The 18,067-nt window shown below is 39.4% G+C and overlaps 1 protein-coding gene across 1 annotated transcript in view; it reads left to right on the top strand.

The window, feature by feature from the left end:
* cfap20dc (CFAP20 domain containing) overlaps window positions 1-18,028 on the top strand; it is a 47,836-nt gene extending 29,808 nt beyond the window's left edge. Inside the window, exons 15-17 of the mRNA XM_030051612.1 lie at window positions 1,300-1,361; window positions 16,167-16,261; window positions 17,732-18,028. Of these exons, the coding sequence (XP_029907472.1) occupies window positions 1,300-1,361; window positions 16,167-16,261; window positions 17,732-17,850 (276 nt within the window). The 3' untranslated portion in view covers window positions 17,851-18,028. The remainder of the gene's footprint in view (window positions 1-1,299; window positions 1,362-16,166; window positions 16,262-17,731) is intronic.
* Window positions 18,029-18,067: the final 39 nt, after the last annotated feature.

Here is an 18,067-nt window from a genome sequence, read left to right as displayed (position 1 = left end):
ATTGTATTTTGCGCATGTGGCAGTGGTCGAATGACTGCCATTCAGCATACAATTGTCAGTATGTACCATTAAGCACAGAGTAGGGATTGTGCAGGGAACAGCATCCTCTGTACATATCAGGGACTGTCTGGTGGATGCTCACTTCCTGTGACCAGTCTGTCACTGCTGGGTGTCTTCACCACCAACTCCTGTTTAACTTTTTGCCTAATATGATTTAACCATTTCTTATGATCGGGAAACAGATCTCCTAAGATCACAGAAACACAGTAACCAAAAGAGCTACCCCCTCCTAATTTAAGGACCCATACATTTTCTTGCAGTGATTCTGTTGGTCTTGCACAAAGACATCATTTTTCTCTTGGGAGAAGTTTCAGTGGCAGATTCTCTAAGGGTTGTTCTCTATACAAAGAAATTGTCAGTGCAGTGTGGCCCAGTCTGCACTGTATATGGAGAAGGAAAATAGGTGATGTGATTGGTTGTGACGGACTTTTGCCTCCACCACACCAAATGATAATGTATTCTTCACAGTCCCACCCATTTTCCAACTGTAATGCTGGTGTGCCACACACTTCCAGCCATGATAGCACCAAATGTCACACACCATGTCCTGTGTGCCCGCACCATATGCCATTGACTGCAACTTTTTTCCCAGCTGCCAGAGTTTATTAAACAGGTGTCAAATGAAGTGCCGGCATAAACCCTTGCTTCCCTTCACTGTTTGCATCTTACTTTCAGAATTGATTTTATTATTTTACTGATCACTTTTTAACTACAACTTGGTCTGGCACATAACTTCCTTTCAGTCCTTTTGAACCCCATGTGAGCTAGAATGATACTGCTTTAGATCTCTGTGCAGAGTTCTTCTGAGTATTACCCAGTAACGAATAAAAACAAAAGGAAATCAGGCTTTTATACTGTGGAACAGCCAGTCCTTAGAAGTTAGTCTGGCAGTCAGTGTCTTCTTCTTTTAAGTCACTTCTCAAGACACATCTTTATTGACTTGCCTTCAAGTAATTGTCGCTCTTCTTTTTAATCATGTTTTGATGCCCTTTGTGGTCTACTACTGTTTGTGACTGATGTTTTGTTTCTCTCACTCTCTCTAAAGCATGTTGTAAACTGCTTTTAGAAAACTGCTATATAATTAGCACTTATTTGTATTAGGAGTGTTTATATTGCTATTATAAAGTCCTTTACGTCTTTGGATATTCCATATAAGTCATCAGTATACAAAGACATTTTAACATAACTTATTCACATAATACTCTACATCACTAATTGTACCCTATTCTATTGATCCAGCCAACTAATCAGGGTCACCACTATCAGAAGGAAATGAATCCCCTCCTACACTCCAACCCCAGGTAAGCATGGATCACATACCTGTAGTATTAATACTTTGCTGAGCCCTGACTTTGGAGATTTTATTTAGAAATTTACACCAGAACCAGGCCAAGTTAGAGGACGGAAACTTATGATGCTACATATTTGTGCCTAATCTACAAAAAAGGCAGACTATAAATGTTGGGGGGATCTAATAAAATCCAGCATGAGCTGTCTTTAAACTTCATATCCATGGGTTCCAGGTTGTTATTAACCAGATCTTGGCTGACAGGCAGCAATGATAAAAGTTCAGAAAATTGCAAGACGTACAAATGTATTCCATGTATTCCATTAGCCTGTAGTTGTACTTGGCTGCATATCTGTAAAAGCCACCATGAAATTCAGAATTGGATGGTAATCAGTGACTGCAGTATTAAAACTAAATGTCAGCTGTCAGATAGCTGTGTGGACTAGTGCTTATCTCCCTTCTGTTACCTACAGCTGAGTACAACTAGATGAATGAATATGTGCCTATAAGTTTTCTTGTCCCTTAACTGTTGTCATTTTCAAAGATACAAATAATTTTTCACCCATTGTTGTGTTTGACAAATTCTTCACTGGCAAATGTTTTATTTATTTATTTATTTATTTATTTATTTATTTATTTATTTAATTTAATTTTATTTTATTTTATTGAGATAAGAAGTTGGGCGTGAAGGAGAACTGAGACAGGTGGGGCTCTGGGATGTTTCTCTGGATACTTCTCTGTCACCTTTTTGGATCTTGCTGCTTTTATATCTTTTCATTCTCTGAAATCAGCCTGTTGTGTAAGGCCTCCCTGGTACATTTTAAGGATGGGTCTACTTTTGTTTTACAATAATTTTCTACTTGTCAAAGTAATCACAAACACTCTCACTACGTTATTAGTGTGATTGTTGTACAGCAATCACACTAATAATGCACCACTCACAATCACTCATGTTGTCTTGCATGCTTCTTATATTCCATGCGTTTCTTCGCTCATCTGTAACTATAACACCACTCAACCAACACATACCATTTATATATCGATGCGTGTAGAATTATGTTTAGATTTATGCAAATTCAGTGCATTACCATAAATTTAATGAGTTGTTGCGGATTAAAAGGATTTTTAACAACACCTTTGTCACCCGTCTCTGCCCACAATTTTCATGAAGACTTTCCTATGTCAAACCGTGTGGAACTCTCTGCTGATTTATGCTTTTACTTTTGTTCTTGATTCTCCTTATACTTTTTGAGCTATTAACATTTGATTCTATGTATGAATATTTGAATACAATTACTTTGACTATATTATATTAATAAATTAGCCACTGTGTACAGTAGAAATTCCATTCAAATTGCTTATCTCCATCTCTATACGCTTAGTATGACATGCTGATCAAATGCCCACACTCTCATATTGATGACATAAAACATGGCGTGTTATAAAATACATGGAAGTTGATGGAGCCTCATCCGCTCCCATTATGTTTATAATACAACAATTGTATACAGTAGCAGCTCCATTCAAATATTAAATGCTCAGTACAGCATACTGAACATACATTTACACTCTCATATTGATGACACGTATGGTTTATGAGTTATAAAATTCATGAAGGCAATGAAGCCTCATCCACTCCCACTGTATTTACAACAAATTGACTGCATACAGTAGATAACCAGTCCAAGACACTGATGTTGCCATGGATTCTACTCAACAGAGTAGGAAATCAAACCAGCGGTCTCAAGCATTCAAGTGCTATAGAAACTGCTCTGCTACTACTCCAACTACTACTATATGTACTACTGATGTTTAAGGTTATATGTTGTCATATGTATCATGTACATCACAAGACCAAAGTCAGTTTGGATAAAGATGTGTCTCTTGCAAACACGACAGGCTTAATAAGATGAGACAGGAATATAATATACATGTATACGTACATATTTTGCATAAAAGTGCTTTTTTAAAAGTATTGTAGTAGTCTTTGAACATCCAAGGGCTTGCGCATTTACAGCAGTAACATGCAGTTTCCTTTTTTAGATTAATGTATAGAACCAGTCTCATTACGATGTTCTGGAAGTTCCTTGTTGGCAACCTGCAGCCTGTATAATTCAGTATATGACATTTTATATGAAACATTTAATGTGTTGAAATCACATCTTCGTGTAGACCACATTTCACCTTCCAGTGCAATATGGGAGAAATATCTTCACACCAATCAATATCACTTCTCTTTGAAGCTACAACTGAACAAATGACACAGCTGATCTAGCAAATTTGTGTGTTGTGGCATGTTGATGTTGTAACCGCATTTTTGCTGATTGAAAAGAGGACAAAAAGAGGTCTTAGATATTCAACGTTTAAATTCTGGTTGGTGCTCACTGGGTTGATTAATAACCAAATGCTGTAGTTAGTGTATGGCTGGTGTAGTAAGCATTTCACCACGGCTGCTGTTACAAGAGAAGAGTCAGAGTCAAAGCATGGACACAGCTGTCAATAACCAATATTTTGTGCTGATTTTCATTATCCTTAAATTTGAACATTACTATGCAAAAATATAACAATAATACAAAATCTATCTTTAGACTGAATCTCTTTTTTAGGAAATGTTTGAATAAACAAAAAGAACAAAGTGAATATTAAAAATGTAAAATTAAGAGATAAGATACTCTCAAACAATATTAAAAATAGTGTTAAATAAGATTTAGATTTCCGTTGGCTCCTCTTGGGTCAGTGCTGTTCAGTGGGATTGATAAATGTTTGCTTATGCGCTTCACATTTAGCAAAGCTTGTCAGGACATCACCTCTTACCCTTCATGTCTGGATAAGTGTAAGCCTCTATTCCAAAGAGTTAGGCAGATACTGTACACACTTAACTTTTTACACAGATTTTTTCATAGATATAGCTTTTTTATTTATCTTATTATTGGTCTAATCAAAACAATATTTTTAAAAACCCTATATATATGAATCTGCACCAAGTAAAGGAGATCTGACACTAAAATATCGAGCATTAAAAACTCCCTAATAGCCACTTAAAATGAGAAGAGAGAAATCAAATGTGAGTCTTTACGAAAGATTTTCATGAAGATATTGAGGAAACCAATGAATAGTATATTTTGAGAATTCTTGTGTCCGTCATCTTGTTCTTTTTTATGTGTTTGTATAAACTATAGTAACTAACACTGACTACTAAACAACATTGAATGAATTAATCAATGAATTTATTCCATTGATGGAAATCAGAGAGTCCATCTTTTTGTTGCTGGCCAGACAGCAGCCGCACAGAGCTCCAAACAGCCAATGTCCAACCCTTTCCCTCTTGGTCTTTCTGACGTCTGAAATCTAAAAGAGCAAAGAGTTAAGTCAGAGCCTGCGCCATTAGCTGCCTGGTTATTCTGACATCAGAGTGAAAAGCTCCTACCTGCTGTGGTGTGGCAGGATTGTTCCTGCTTCTCTTCCTTGGTGTTGGCCAAGCAGGAGATCAGGTTGTCCTGCTCTGCAGCAGTTTGAGCATGAGGGGGTCAGAGGATCCAGAGGAGCTGAATCAGCAGCAGAGGCTGGGCTCTCTGGGCTCACTGGTACGGTCTCCTCAAAACCGGGTTCTTGACACAAACTTCCATCATAGCTGGTGGTGTCCAGGAGCTTCCTCCTTCTCAGCTGGCTGGGGAAGATTTGTCCTCTTCCACCTCAAGAGGGAGTCAAGCCATTTTCACTTCGGAAGATAAGAACTGTTTTTTTTTACTCTGATTCATGTGAGAGGTCCTCTTACCTCTGTGATGATCAGGAGATCAGATGTTCCTCTGTCATTTAGTGTCTCAAACATCAGAGAAATTTCCTCAATGTTGGCCATGAACTCTGGGCCAGAGTGGCTCAGCTTATCCTCCAGGACGTGTTGCACATACAACTCTCTGAGTTTCTGCTGGACAGAGGGAGCCGCCTCACCCAGGATGGAGTGGGAGAAGGAGACCTGATGGTCCATCACAGAGGAGGACAACTGATTTGCCCTAGCATCTCCCACTGCCACCGGACCAAACCTTAGTGATGACATGAGGGAGGAGAGGCAGATGGATCCAGAAGCCCTGCAGGACTTTTGGCACAACCTCCATCACCACCTTCTGTGGGCCCGGGAGGCTTGAGCTCGGCTCCTGCCGATGCCTCACCACCAGGTCTCTGATGCCTCCTCTGCCAGCCGTATGATCTGTGGTTCTCTGTAGAATACAGACATTAAAAATCAGTTGAAATGCACTTCAGTATATCACATACTAACACCATGTAGCTTCAGTGTTAACTCATTACAGATAAATGTGACTCAGTGAAAACAGGGGATTTTGGTCTTTCAGGAGTCCAGCACCATCCAGGGTTTGAACTCAATGTCCCTCATTTTCAGATTGATTGATTGACTAGTCCTAACCCTAACCCTCAACTTAATATTTGGTTGCACACCCTTTGGAAAAAACAACTGAAACCAATCGCTTCCTATAACCATCAACAAGCTTCTTACACCTCTCAAATGGAATTTTTGACCACTGTTCTTTTGGAAAACTGCTCCAGGTCTCTCAGATTTGAAGGGTGCCTTCTTGCAACAGCAGTTTTGAGATCTCTCCATAGGTGTTCAATGGGATTTAGATCCGGACTCATTGCTGGCCACTTCAGAACTTTCCAGCGCTTTGTCTCCAATCATTTCTTGGTGCTTTTTGAGGTATGTTTCGGGTCATTGTCCCGCTGGAACACCCATTACCTCTGACACAGACCCAGCTTTCTTACAGTAGGCCATATATTGTGGCCCAAAATCTTTTGATAGTCTCCAGATTTCATGATTCCTTGCACACAGTCAAGGCACTCAGTGCCAGAGGCAGCAAAACAACCCCAAAACATCTTTGAACCTCCACCATGTTTGACTGTAGGTACTGTGTTCTTTTCTTTGTAGGCCTCCTTCTGTTTTCTGTAAACAGTAGAATGATGTGCTTTGCCAGAAAGCTCTACCTTGGTCTCATCTGTCCACAAAACTTTCTCGCAGAAGGATTGAGGCTTACTCAGGTACATTTTTGCAAACTCCAGTCTGGCTTTTTTATTTCTCTATGTCAGCAGTGGGGTTCTCCTTGGTCTCCTGCCATAGCGCTTCATCTCATTCAGATGATGATGTATGGTCCAACACTTTTGCACCCTGAGTCTGCAGGACAGCCTGAATTTGTGTGGAAGTTGACTGAGGATGTTTATCCACCATTCAAACTATCCTGCGTTGCATTCTTTCATCATTTTTTTCTCTTCTGTCCACGTCCAGGGAGATTAGCCACAGTTCCATGGGTTATAAACTTCTTGATTATATTGCGCACAGTGGACCAAGGAACTTCAAGATCTCTGGAGATGGTCTTGTAACCTTGAGATTGTTCATATTTTTCCACAATTTTGCTTCTTAAGTCCTCAGACAATTCTTGGCTCTTCTTTCTCTTCTCCATGCTTGGTGTGACACACACAGGCACACAACACAAAGGTTGAATGAACTTTTATACATTCTAACTGGCTTAAGGTGTGATTTCTGTATTGCCAGCACCTGTTACTTGCCACGGGTGAGTTTAAACACACATCACATGCTTGAAATAAAATGATTTTCCCACAGTTTTAAAAGGGTGCCAATAATTTTGTGTAAAATGATCTCAAATTTGATTTTTTTTCTTCTGCTTTTTGTGTTGTTCCAATGCACATAAAGGAAATAAACATGTGTATACCAAAAACATTTGCAACAATTTCTGGGAGAAATGGTGTATTTTCTGGAAAAATTCCAGGGGTGCCAATACTTTCATCCATGACTGTATGGATGTGTAGAATAATGACAGTCAAGGAAATGTCATAACACAATATCACTAAAAAGCCTAAAATAAATAAATAAATATAACTTAAAAATTATAGCCCAAAATCTTTACTACATAACTGCAAAAAAAGATGACCACATACCCTGAGGGGCTCATGAATGGCCCTGTCTGTTTTTTTTTTTTTTTTTTTTTTTCAGTCCAGTCCATGGATGTTCTTGTTTGCCAAATGAAAACAAAGGCGTCTTCCAACATATCGCAACTGCAGAGTAGAGCAGTGCAACAGAACTGATACTTGTAGCACAAATGACCCGGTTAGATCTGCTGTGTGTTTTCATGAGAGACAGAATGATCTCTTGTTGTTGAGTCAGTGGCAATGACACAGAGAACCTGTTTGGTTCTGCTACACAGGCAGAAATGAGCAGAGAAAATGTCTGTGTAGCCATGATGGGCAAGATTCAAGGCTTTGCTTTAGTCTTTTAGGTTTATTCACATAGTTTTTTTTTTTTTTTTCCCCCTCAGAATTCACTTGAACATAGTTCCTCACAGAAATGAGCAGAATTTCGTAGTGCAATAAGTTGTCTAATGAGGTTTTCCTGTTCTAGAGAGCTCATAAGACAGGAAAAAAGCTGACATGCCATTTCATAATTTAAAACAAAGCAAAACACAATATCTCCTGTATATTAAGTCTCAGTTTATAATGTAGAAGATGTTAATGTAGGGCTCCATTGAAATAAATTTGAAAAAAAGAAAAAAAAAAAAAAAAAACACCTCAGCTAGTCTTATAGTGCCATTTCATCACCATCTGTCATATCAATCTGGGATGTTCATTGCATTCCAGGAGTTATTTTGTGATAAAGGGCTCTAGTTTCCCGGCGCAGTGAGGCGCACCCCGCGCAGAGCTAGTTTCGACCAGCGCAACGCGCGAGGCAAACGGTTTCCAAGTTTCCCAGACCTAGGTGCGCCGAGATGGGAGTGGTGGCGCAGCAGGGGGAGGTGTCGACAGATTCAGCTTGGCGCAGTGACAGTTTCGTGCCAAAAGGCTTCGCCGAGGTGCGCCAAAAACTCGCCTCCTGAAACCACGTCTACTTTCGGCGCAAGGCGCAGCGGGGCTGGCACAGTGGAAGTTTGGCTGACAGGCGGGCAGTGCGCACACGTCACCACAACCTCACAGATTAACAATGCAATAAATACCCACAAAAACCACTATTCAATGCTACTATCTCAATCAGCACATAAACGTATCTCCATATTGACTGTCCCGTCACATCTGATGTCAGATCAAAGGAGATTGGCACCGTTTGGCAGCGTAATGGAAACCCAACCTGATCACCTGTCAGTCAAACAATGTGTCGCGTACAGTGATGTCTTTTTTCCAGTCATGGTGTCTGGCGCTGCTCCTGTTAACTACACAGTTTTTCTTCCATATATATTTAAATATTCCACTCTGGAATATCCGGACTATCACTGGTAAAGTCTGCCAAAGTCCGGTAATTTTTAAATGTCCGGTGAAAATATTCACAATTTGAATTTTATTAAAACAGTCAATTTCCACGTAATTTTATTTATAATTAAAAAAAAAATAGACTGCGTGATCCCTGTCTCCGGTGTACCAGAGGGAGAGAGGGTTTTTTTTCTGCAGAACCGGATCAAAACAGCGCAGCGAAGTCGCCTGGGGGAGAACAAGGTCACAAGACTGATGCGCATTGCAAGTTGCGGAGAGACACTTGAGACTTTTGATTTTAATTCAGCTGCTGAATTAAGTTTTTATTGCATCTATTTGATTTCAAGTTGGCAGCACGCCGCGTTATTAAAATGATATGAGCCAGTTTTTTTGTTTGCAAATTGTAGTTGCAATTGTATGCAATGTTCATGTTAAAAGAGCACAGGCTTGTGCAATATTTATTTATTTATTTTAGACGTTATGCACGTGAGTCAATTGACGGCACTAATTTTATTTGATACAGCCTGCTTTTCAATAAAAAGATTACGCTATAAATTGACATGCCTTGATATCATTCTTATATAGCCTGCATATAATTTTAAGCTCAGTAAATTCAGATAATATTTGACCGGAATTTCAAACATTTGTCCGGTAAATTGAAAACCTGCCGGTCATGTTGTCCAGTGCCAATTTTTTCTAACGGAAACCCTGATTCCACACAAATCGAAAATGTAAAAGGCATCGGTTCCTTGCCAGACACTGGGCGTTTAGAACAGCGAATGTAAAAGCTTTCATGAACCGGATTTTGTTTTAATCTCTAGTGTGTTGTTGCATCAGTAAGTGATGGAGTTGAAAGTTGCAAAACAAACATGTAGGCTATTTATATGAATATGGCGAGGATTATCCTTTGAGGTAAAAACATTCATTAAAAATGGGGGCTTCACAGTAAAATTTATATTTGCTCGTAAAAATCAATAACTTTAACAGACGGTGACAGAGCTGGAAAAAAAGAGATACGAGGCAGGCAGGTAATGGAAAGACAGGGGACTGAGGAAGACAAATTTAAGGATAGATGCATGGATGGATGATTGGTTAGATGGATGGGTGGACAGATGGATGGCAGGTAGCTCCAGCAACATTGCAGCAGCCAAGACTGGCCTCACTGTTCTGAGTGTGTGATGCGGCTGCTCTCTTCGTCCATGGCAAATATGTAGACTACCACTACGCCTTTGCGCAGCGCATTTTAAAGGCGAGGACAGGGGCTCATTTGATTGGTTTAAAGTGAATCGGCTGTGTCAAACCCACACCACGCCTTCTCTCCTCCCTTGCGCCGGTATGAGGAACGGCGCAGTAGTTGCACCAAGGCGCACGGCGTGCCAAACTTGCAAAATCCACTTGGCCACGCCCACACCCTTGCCAGGTCTGCGAAACTAGAGCCCAAAGTGTTTATATTTCTGGTGCACTCACTGTCCCTTAACCTGCCTTACCTGCATTTATGTCACTGGTTATTACTTTTTGTTGCAACCCTATGCAGGGTTTATGGATGTTTTATAAATAGGTTAATAATTAGGTTTTTAACGCTTTAAAAATCATAAATGAACAGTTGAGAACAACAAAATGAAACAACAAGTTTCATTTTCATTTCAATCCTAAACAGTTTTCATGCATCGATGCAAGCTCACTGTTTGGTGTTACTGCTGCACTGCATCTATTCTGTTCAATCTCAGATCTTGCTAGTTGCTTAGCTTACTTTTCCCTTTAGCAGTCAACCTTTCTTGGTGCTAAATATGAAAACTGTGTTATAACTTGTTTGTGACTGTTTATTAATGATTTGTTTACAACCTAATCCTGGGTCTTGCAATCTTGAGTCCATGTAGTTGTTTGATGGTGTTGACCAAACATAGATGTGTCATGAACGTGGCACAGGGAAAGCAGGACTCAATTGCTCAACACAACCCGGTTGAATTTCAAAAGGCAGGTTTATTACCAGGCGGAGGTCGTACACAGGCAGGCAATCCAAAACAGGCAGAGGTGTCCAAAACGAGAAGCAAAGGCAAGGTTGAAAAAACAGAAAAAGACTATGACTATGGCTATGGCTAAGAGATAATGCTGGAACGTGAGCAGAAGCTACAACGAACTGGCGAGAGACAAGACACAAAGGGAGAATATAAGCAGTACTAATGGGGAGTGATTAGACACAGGTACGGGAGACACAATTAGGGAACAGGTGAACACAGACGAGGAGGGGGTGGGGCAGACAGGAACCGTGAAACATGACAAGATGAACATCATATTGAAATATTTCCAGAAAAGCTGCAATGACTGTAATTTAACAATTTTCACAAATCTAAAATATCATTGGCAATTGATGCCTTAGATTAGATTAGATTTAGTGTCCTTAAGAATTCAAAAGCAGGAGCTTCTTTCTAGACTCACCATCTTTTACTGAGGCTGAGTTCAAGTTAGTTTGAAATTACTTATAAAGTATTTGGTGGATTTTTCACCTTAAGTAACCTTTAAGCAAATGAGAGCACACTGATGAATCTATGAATTCTAGAAGACAAAGAACCATTTACAACAACAATGGTTTCAACATTTGAGGCGACTGCAAACTAACTTTACTCAGGTCAAGTTCAGTTCACAGTTAAATGGGACAAGTTCACCTCCGGTCTCTGGGGGATGTCAAAAGATATTCTGGGAGATATAGGAAACCACTAGAATTAGAAGGTGGTGAGGCAGATTGAGGTAAAGGGAGTATGACAAAAAAGCAAATTATAACATTTCATTACAAATATCACCACATCTCTTTCAATGCACTGAACAGCACGGACTTATGATATATAGCCATATAAAACCCTAAATGAGTGAAATTTTACTTTAAGGCAGGAAAACAGGGCATGAATACAACAGGAGGTGAAATAAAAGTCTGTATAATCCTCTGAATTTTTACATACCTAATTTTGCAGTGTCCCTGAGATGGAAAAAACATGACTGAAGAACTTTTTTAACATTCTCAAAGTTACGACTTGGGTCACATAGGGCTCTGAAGTTCCTGGAGGACGGCTGAATGTGTTGATTTAGAGGACCAGGCAGAAAGAACCTGCTGCTGAAATAGCTTTAGCAGTGTCATCAATAATGCAAGATCATAAATTAATAGAATTATGCAGCACATATTGCAGTTAGTTTGTACACAGTTTGCATTGATGACCCTTGTATTTGTAATTGCATAAGGTATACTATTATATTTATTAATAAATTTAAGGTACATATCATATACTTTCCATTTGTAGTACAGTGATAATTAGCGCCTCAGTTCTGGGTAACACGCAGGATTGGGTTATTAGCACTGTGTCTCTATGTCATGGCCCAAGCATGCAGTGTCTGGCTGGATCTGGTTCTCTGTGGAAGGTTCTGGAGACTGGCCCTCATTAAAGAGGATGTCATCCTCCTCTGCTTGCCTCCTGTCTCCCCCTCTGCTAATACAAGACCCAGCATCCCAGCCAGCCTCCAACACAGAAACCTTTCTCTGCACGTCTCCATCTCTTTCTTGGTGTACACAGTGATGCAGCATGTTACAAAGGAAGATAAAGGGATTGCATCATAGTTCCGCCACTTCAATTATGCAGCCGTCTCTTCCAACATTTTTGATTTATTGATGAAAACCAAGGCAGCCTGGTGTGAACATGTGTAGATTTCCATGTCTTTAAATATTTTAAGTGTTATTTTTGTTTTCCAGTGATTGAAAATTATGTTGTTTGTTCCCTCATTATTGTAGGGGACGAGAGTGGTGATAGTTTTTGTTTATTTGGACACATTTTGACTTTTAAATGTTAAATCTTTGACTGGGTCTTAAAATATTCAGTGGGGTTGTGTTTTTTGATTGGCTGTCCACCTAAATGAATATTACTATTAGACAGCAAGCTCAGACTTTCCCCCCGCTGGCCTGCCTCACACAGCACTACAGCATTCACAGCTGCACCACTGAAATTAGACTTAGAAGCAACCCTTGATTTACATATTGAAGAGCAGCTGCACTGGATTTGTATTTTCTTTCTTTTTCTTTTTTTTCATGCCTTTTCTTTTTTGCATCACATTCTGAGACACCCTTAAAGCGAATTCTATCATGGTGTTCTCGAGCGTCCTGGCACCACTGCAAGGCTCCCCTGTTGTTTGGAGTGTTACAGCTTTCTTGACAGCTAAAACACTGCTGTTGCCGTGCTTCAGGTTGGCAGTGTTTTTCACTTTTAACATGTTTCTTTGTGTGTGATATTTGCGTCTGCCTCTGGCTGGTGAATCCCTAGAATGGGCTGTCATAGATATCTTGAGTGGCAATTTTACTGTTTCAGAACAAAAAAGAGAGAGTATATTTTGAACATGCTACTACCAGCATACTAACAAAAGAGATGCTTAGATATAGTTATGTTGGAAGATATCTAAAGAGCTTAACTCCTATTTAATTCACTACTGTGCAGAAATAGTACACTGCTCAGTGTCAAGTTAGATCAGATGAATTTATTCCCTTTATCACAGGTCCTCCTGTATTGGGAATATAACGACTTTAAAATCAAACAATTCAATCTCTGGGCTTTCTCATGCTTAGCCCCTGGCTTAGTTATCCTGTTCTCACACAAGCATTCGTTAACCCTTGAGTCAACTATTCACACTTGTGCCTTGAAGCCCTGGCTGTATTCAGCACCATGTTTTGTGAAATTTTTGTGGTCTAACCTTGCTACAGGGTTAGCTGGCCTAGGGCTAGGGTCGGTTTTAGCCCTCTTTAGAAGATACATGTGTAAAAATTCGCTTAACCCAGGGCCTCCTGGGCGACTAGGGCAGTATAAACAAAGCCTCAGTCGCCAAGTCTCTCTCAACAATATGGAGCTCTTGTAAGTGCTGTTGCAGAGACTTTGTCCTTGGAAAAAGCTTGCATTAAATTTGCACGATGTTCCCGCTCACCATGCAGTCAAATGGCAGTAAAGAGTGGACTAAATGGTTTAAAAACAAAACAAAACACACATAGATAGATAGATAGATAGATAGATAGATAGATAGATATACTTTATTGATCCCAACCAGGGAAATATATCAGGATTTTTCACACGGCTACAACTCAGAGAATTGTAAATTTTGTTATTTTTAAATTTGATTAAATGCTTGGATCTATTTGTGACTACTGATTTTGCAACATTTTGACACTGAAAAAATGAATTTTGCCCTTTTCTATCATCATGCCATGCTCTAATTTAGATAACTGTGTTGACATTTAACACAATGTGGAGACAGCTAAGGTTGTCTCTGCTCTTGGCCCAGCCTTTCATGTTTCCAGCTTGCACAAAATGTGCAGGGAGGCTTTTGATCCCAACCAAGAGGCAAGACCGTGACCCCAACTTCAGTATTTTGCTTTATATTGGTAACTTGTAATTTCGAGCAGAATATTTTATTTATTTATTTTTAAGATACCAGTGGAAAATAGTTCTTGTTGTAGCTCTTAACTTTTAACCACCTGCTGTTAAAGGTGACTGGATCCCTTGACATTGGAACAGCCTGGCACTGGAGCATGGTTTCTACTTTAAGAGGCATAATTAATATTTATTTTTGAATGCTATTTGAATTCAGAATTCACTTTTATCTTTCTTTTATGTTACAAAGTGTCTCACAAAACAAAAGATATTAAACAATATAAAAGAGACATAATGAAAATACCAGACGGGCAGAAATGAAAAGAAATACCAGAAATGACAACAAAACCAAAGTAAATTCAATTGATATATGGGCTTTCAGGTATATAAATACAATAAATGCAATACAATATATGTTGTTAAAAATGCTTTAAAAATGTATACTTATACTAGTAGCCAATATGAAGCCCTTTAACCTGAATTAATTCTAATGACATTATTTGACATGGCATTAAATGATTCTATTATGATCCATTTTGTATGCATGTATGCATGAATGTGTTGTTATTATTTATGTTATTATCAGTAGTAGTGTTGTCATTTATTAGCCAATAGTGCCTCATGGTCTAAATGCTGTTTCAGAGCTCTAGCCACACGGCAAAAATTAAGTTATGGAGGAAAACAGATTTTTTTTTTTTCTAATGAACACAGTGAAATAAATAAAAAATTTAAAAATTAAAAAAAAAAAAATACTGTTACAAAATTTTGGCTATGGGCAACTTGTGTCCACACATACCAGCACTGGCTGTTGACAGTCACAGGAAATTAACTAGGCTATCATACACACCATTTTCATTTTCTGCTGCAAGCTGCAAAGTCAAAAATTTTTGTAATGAGCACACACACACACACACACACACACACACACACACACACACACACACCACACACATACAACAATATGTTCTCATTACTGCCCAATGTTCAGTTCATCTTAGGTCTCCTGAGAGATGGAGATTAAGATTAAGAATTACAACAAGAGTTGGGTCAATATAAATAGTGGCATGTTTTAACGTTACAATTCAGCCAGAAAGCACACACACCTCACACACAAACATACATACACACACGCACGGACACACACACACAAACACACATACACACTAACACACAAACACTGGTGTTTGAGTGCAAACTGTTAAAACTGTTTGTAGCATATTGATATTTTTATCACATCCTACATGGATTTAGCAGTTTACAAACCATGGATTGAACTGTTTGGACATACTGTTAGTTTAGTGAATGCACTGAACAGTTTTCAGACAGAGTGACACTATAAATTATCACAGCACTCTAAGAGAACGAAAAGTTTTAATGTGTTGGTTCGTGACGCAGAGAGACACGAGTCATCAATTAAATTTCCCCAATAGGAATTTAATCTATAGAAGAAGGGTATGGTTCCTCATAAGCATGCACTGATGTGCTTTTATGAAATATTTTGTCCAGGGGCAAAGCAAGAAAATGGGTAATTTCACCACTGAAATATAGCACAAAATTAATCTGAATTTAGTTTAACACAAGGCTCTCTGCAGTGACTCAGAGTAATAATTCATCACCCAGTGTTTTCCAGTCTTTTATCTCTTCCTCTAGTCTGTTCTTCTTTACTAAAAAAGAATAGTTTCAGTTTGGGCTGAGACTGGTGTAGAGGAGAAAGATTGATGCACCGAGGGAGCCTGTGTAGCTCTCAGTCAGGGAGGCTAAACTCATTTAGAGAGAGAGGAAGTCCTGTGGAGACGAGATGCTGTATCATTACACAGTGTTACCGAGCCCTGAACCTGCCCATTCTTTCGGCTATGGCCAAGGTTGAGCCCCCTATCCTGGGCCAGAATGTGGACACCTAGAAGTCACAGCTTGTGTCAGAATCTAATAAATGATCCTCCAGCCGAGCCTGTGAGGCCGAGACAGTGAATGTGTAGGAGAAGGAGTAGCTCAAGGACAAGAAGCTCGGATAGGCAGCTTTTTCAGGAGGGCAAACAATGGTGGGAGATTTTATTGTTTCAATGGCATGTTGAAGTAATTTGATATTCTTGCCTACAGTAGTTAGGATGGTGAGTGTATTGGCAATGTGTTTTCATGACTGTGCTCTTCTGTGGACTTTTCCCCAGGGAGTGGATGGATGTGCTCAGCCCTCCCATTATCCCTCCCAGCCAGCAGAGGGGGTCAGGCAACAGAGAGCGCCATCATGAAGGTCTAATCAGAGGTAACCCCTAATTTTGCTCCTTTTGCCTCAAGCCATACTGTCATTTCTGTTCAAGTCAGGAAGGCAGTAAATTATCCAGTGTTGCGCTTAACCCCTTCATCTCTGCTGCTTCCATGTGTCTGTGCTATGCAGCTGAGTTTTGTTCAAAACCCACAGAACTTTATTTTAAACTCCAGTGGAGATTTTCAAAGATACCATCTATGTCCTGCTGAATTACAAAGTGTAATTAAACGTGTATAAAATGATGCACGACGCGTCTAGATGTTTTAGTTTTGATGCAGTGGTGCAGCCATAAAACAATGGCATCTTGGCTTTGAATATTTCACTCAGTGCTTGCAACACTTGAAGTGAAGTGTTGTAACCAGATGTTGTAACCTGGCGGGGTCTGACAGGCCCGGGTCAGGTTTGGACAAATATTTAGAAATTATTTTCGGGTTACGGTCAGTTTCTGTCATGTCAGTGTTATTTTAGTGAAAAATGATGGACTTGCCATCTATATGTAACATAGTGAGGACAAGCAAAATCTCTGACTCTGGTTGGGTTTGGGTCAGGCTGCACTTTAAACCAGATACAGAATATGTACACATTGTTGCACCATATGGAAAAATGTTTTCTAACTTTGAAGTTACTTAAGGTGAAATCTAGAGGAAAATCACAGTTCAAGGGCCTAACATGCAGCCCACCAACTGCACATATGCATAGAATATGTACATCACTTCTCTTTCACATTATACTAATAGAAACAGTCACTGGTGTCAAAGGGCATTGAGGTGGAAATGTTAAGCTTTCTACAAAGATTGCACTCAGTATGGTGGATAAGCCTGTAAAACTATCTAATTAAGGGTAAAAACCCCATGAGAGTGAAGCTCTCTGTCCTCCACATAACTCCATAGGTCAGAAGAGACAGGCTCATTACAGGTCTGTACCCCCTAGACACACCGACAAGGTTAATTGATGAAACCTTTTCAGTTTACAACATCATTTCCAAACCTCTTACACATTGTGTCTCATAATTAGTTTTCATTATCACCGTTGAAGTTCTGATTAGATAAAATGTTCCTCCTGGAGCATTTCATAACCTTTTTAGCATTTAACTGCCTGTCAGTTTAACAGCTAAATTCTTGTGCTTTAAAGTAGTGAGATTACCATAGGGGGAGATTTTTACAGCTTCATAATGTGGTAGTGGGCCTGGGTGTCTTAGGTCTTGATTGATGAGAGAAAAAATGGAAGCAGCAGAAAACTTTAAAATCCACCTGGGTCTGAAGGTCACCATGCCCTCAAAGCATCTCATTTCACTCAGCTACTAGTTCACAGAGCACAAATCTTGCTATTCTAGTGTCGACATAAAGTATCATAGTCTCATTTTAAAATAGGCTTAACAGATTTCATTGATGCAATTTTTTTGTATGTTTGCCGAAATTGCTTGAATTGTTGCAGCTCATATATGAACAATTTCCCCGCACATTACAGGAGGGGATGTGTCAGTGAATGAAGAGGAGAATATGGACGAGTATTTAAATCTGCTGTACGATCCGTGCCTGAACTGCTACTTTGATCCACAGACGGGGAAGTACTATGAACTAGCTTGACTCAAAGCTCGTGAGAATCAAAACTGATCAATCAGATGTCATTGGCACTGAGTGAATGCTTTCAAGATTGCTCGAAGCCTGTCTTACTGATCGCTAATGAAGACCCTTTTCATAAAAAAAATGTTTTCCTGCGGATGCGTTTGTTTCTGAGAAACTAGCAGCAGCTTTTTCTGCAATTAATAATTCAGACGTAAGGCAACAAAAACATTTTCTCCCA

Source organism: Myripristis murdjan, chromosome 5 (genome assembly GCF_902150065.1).
Source record: "Myripristis murdjan chromosome 5, fMyrMur1.1, whole genome shotgun sequence".
Classification (NCBI taxonomy): domain Eukaryota; kingdom Metazoa; phylum Chordata; class Actinopteri; order Holocentriformes; family Holocentridae; genus Myripristis; species Myripristis murdjan.
This window is presented reverse-complemented; position numbering and strand designations above follow the sequence as displayed.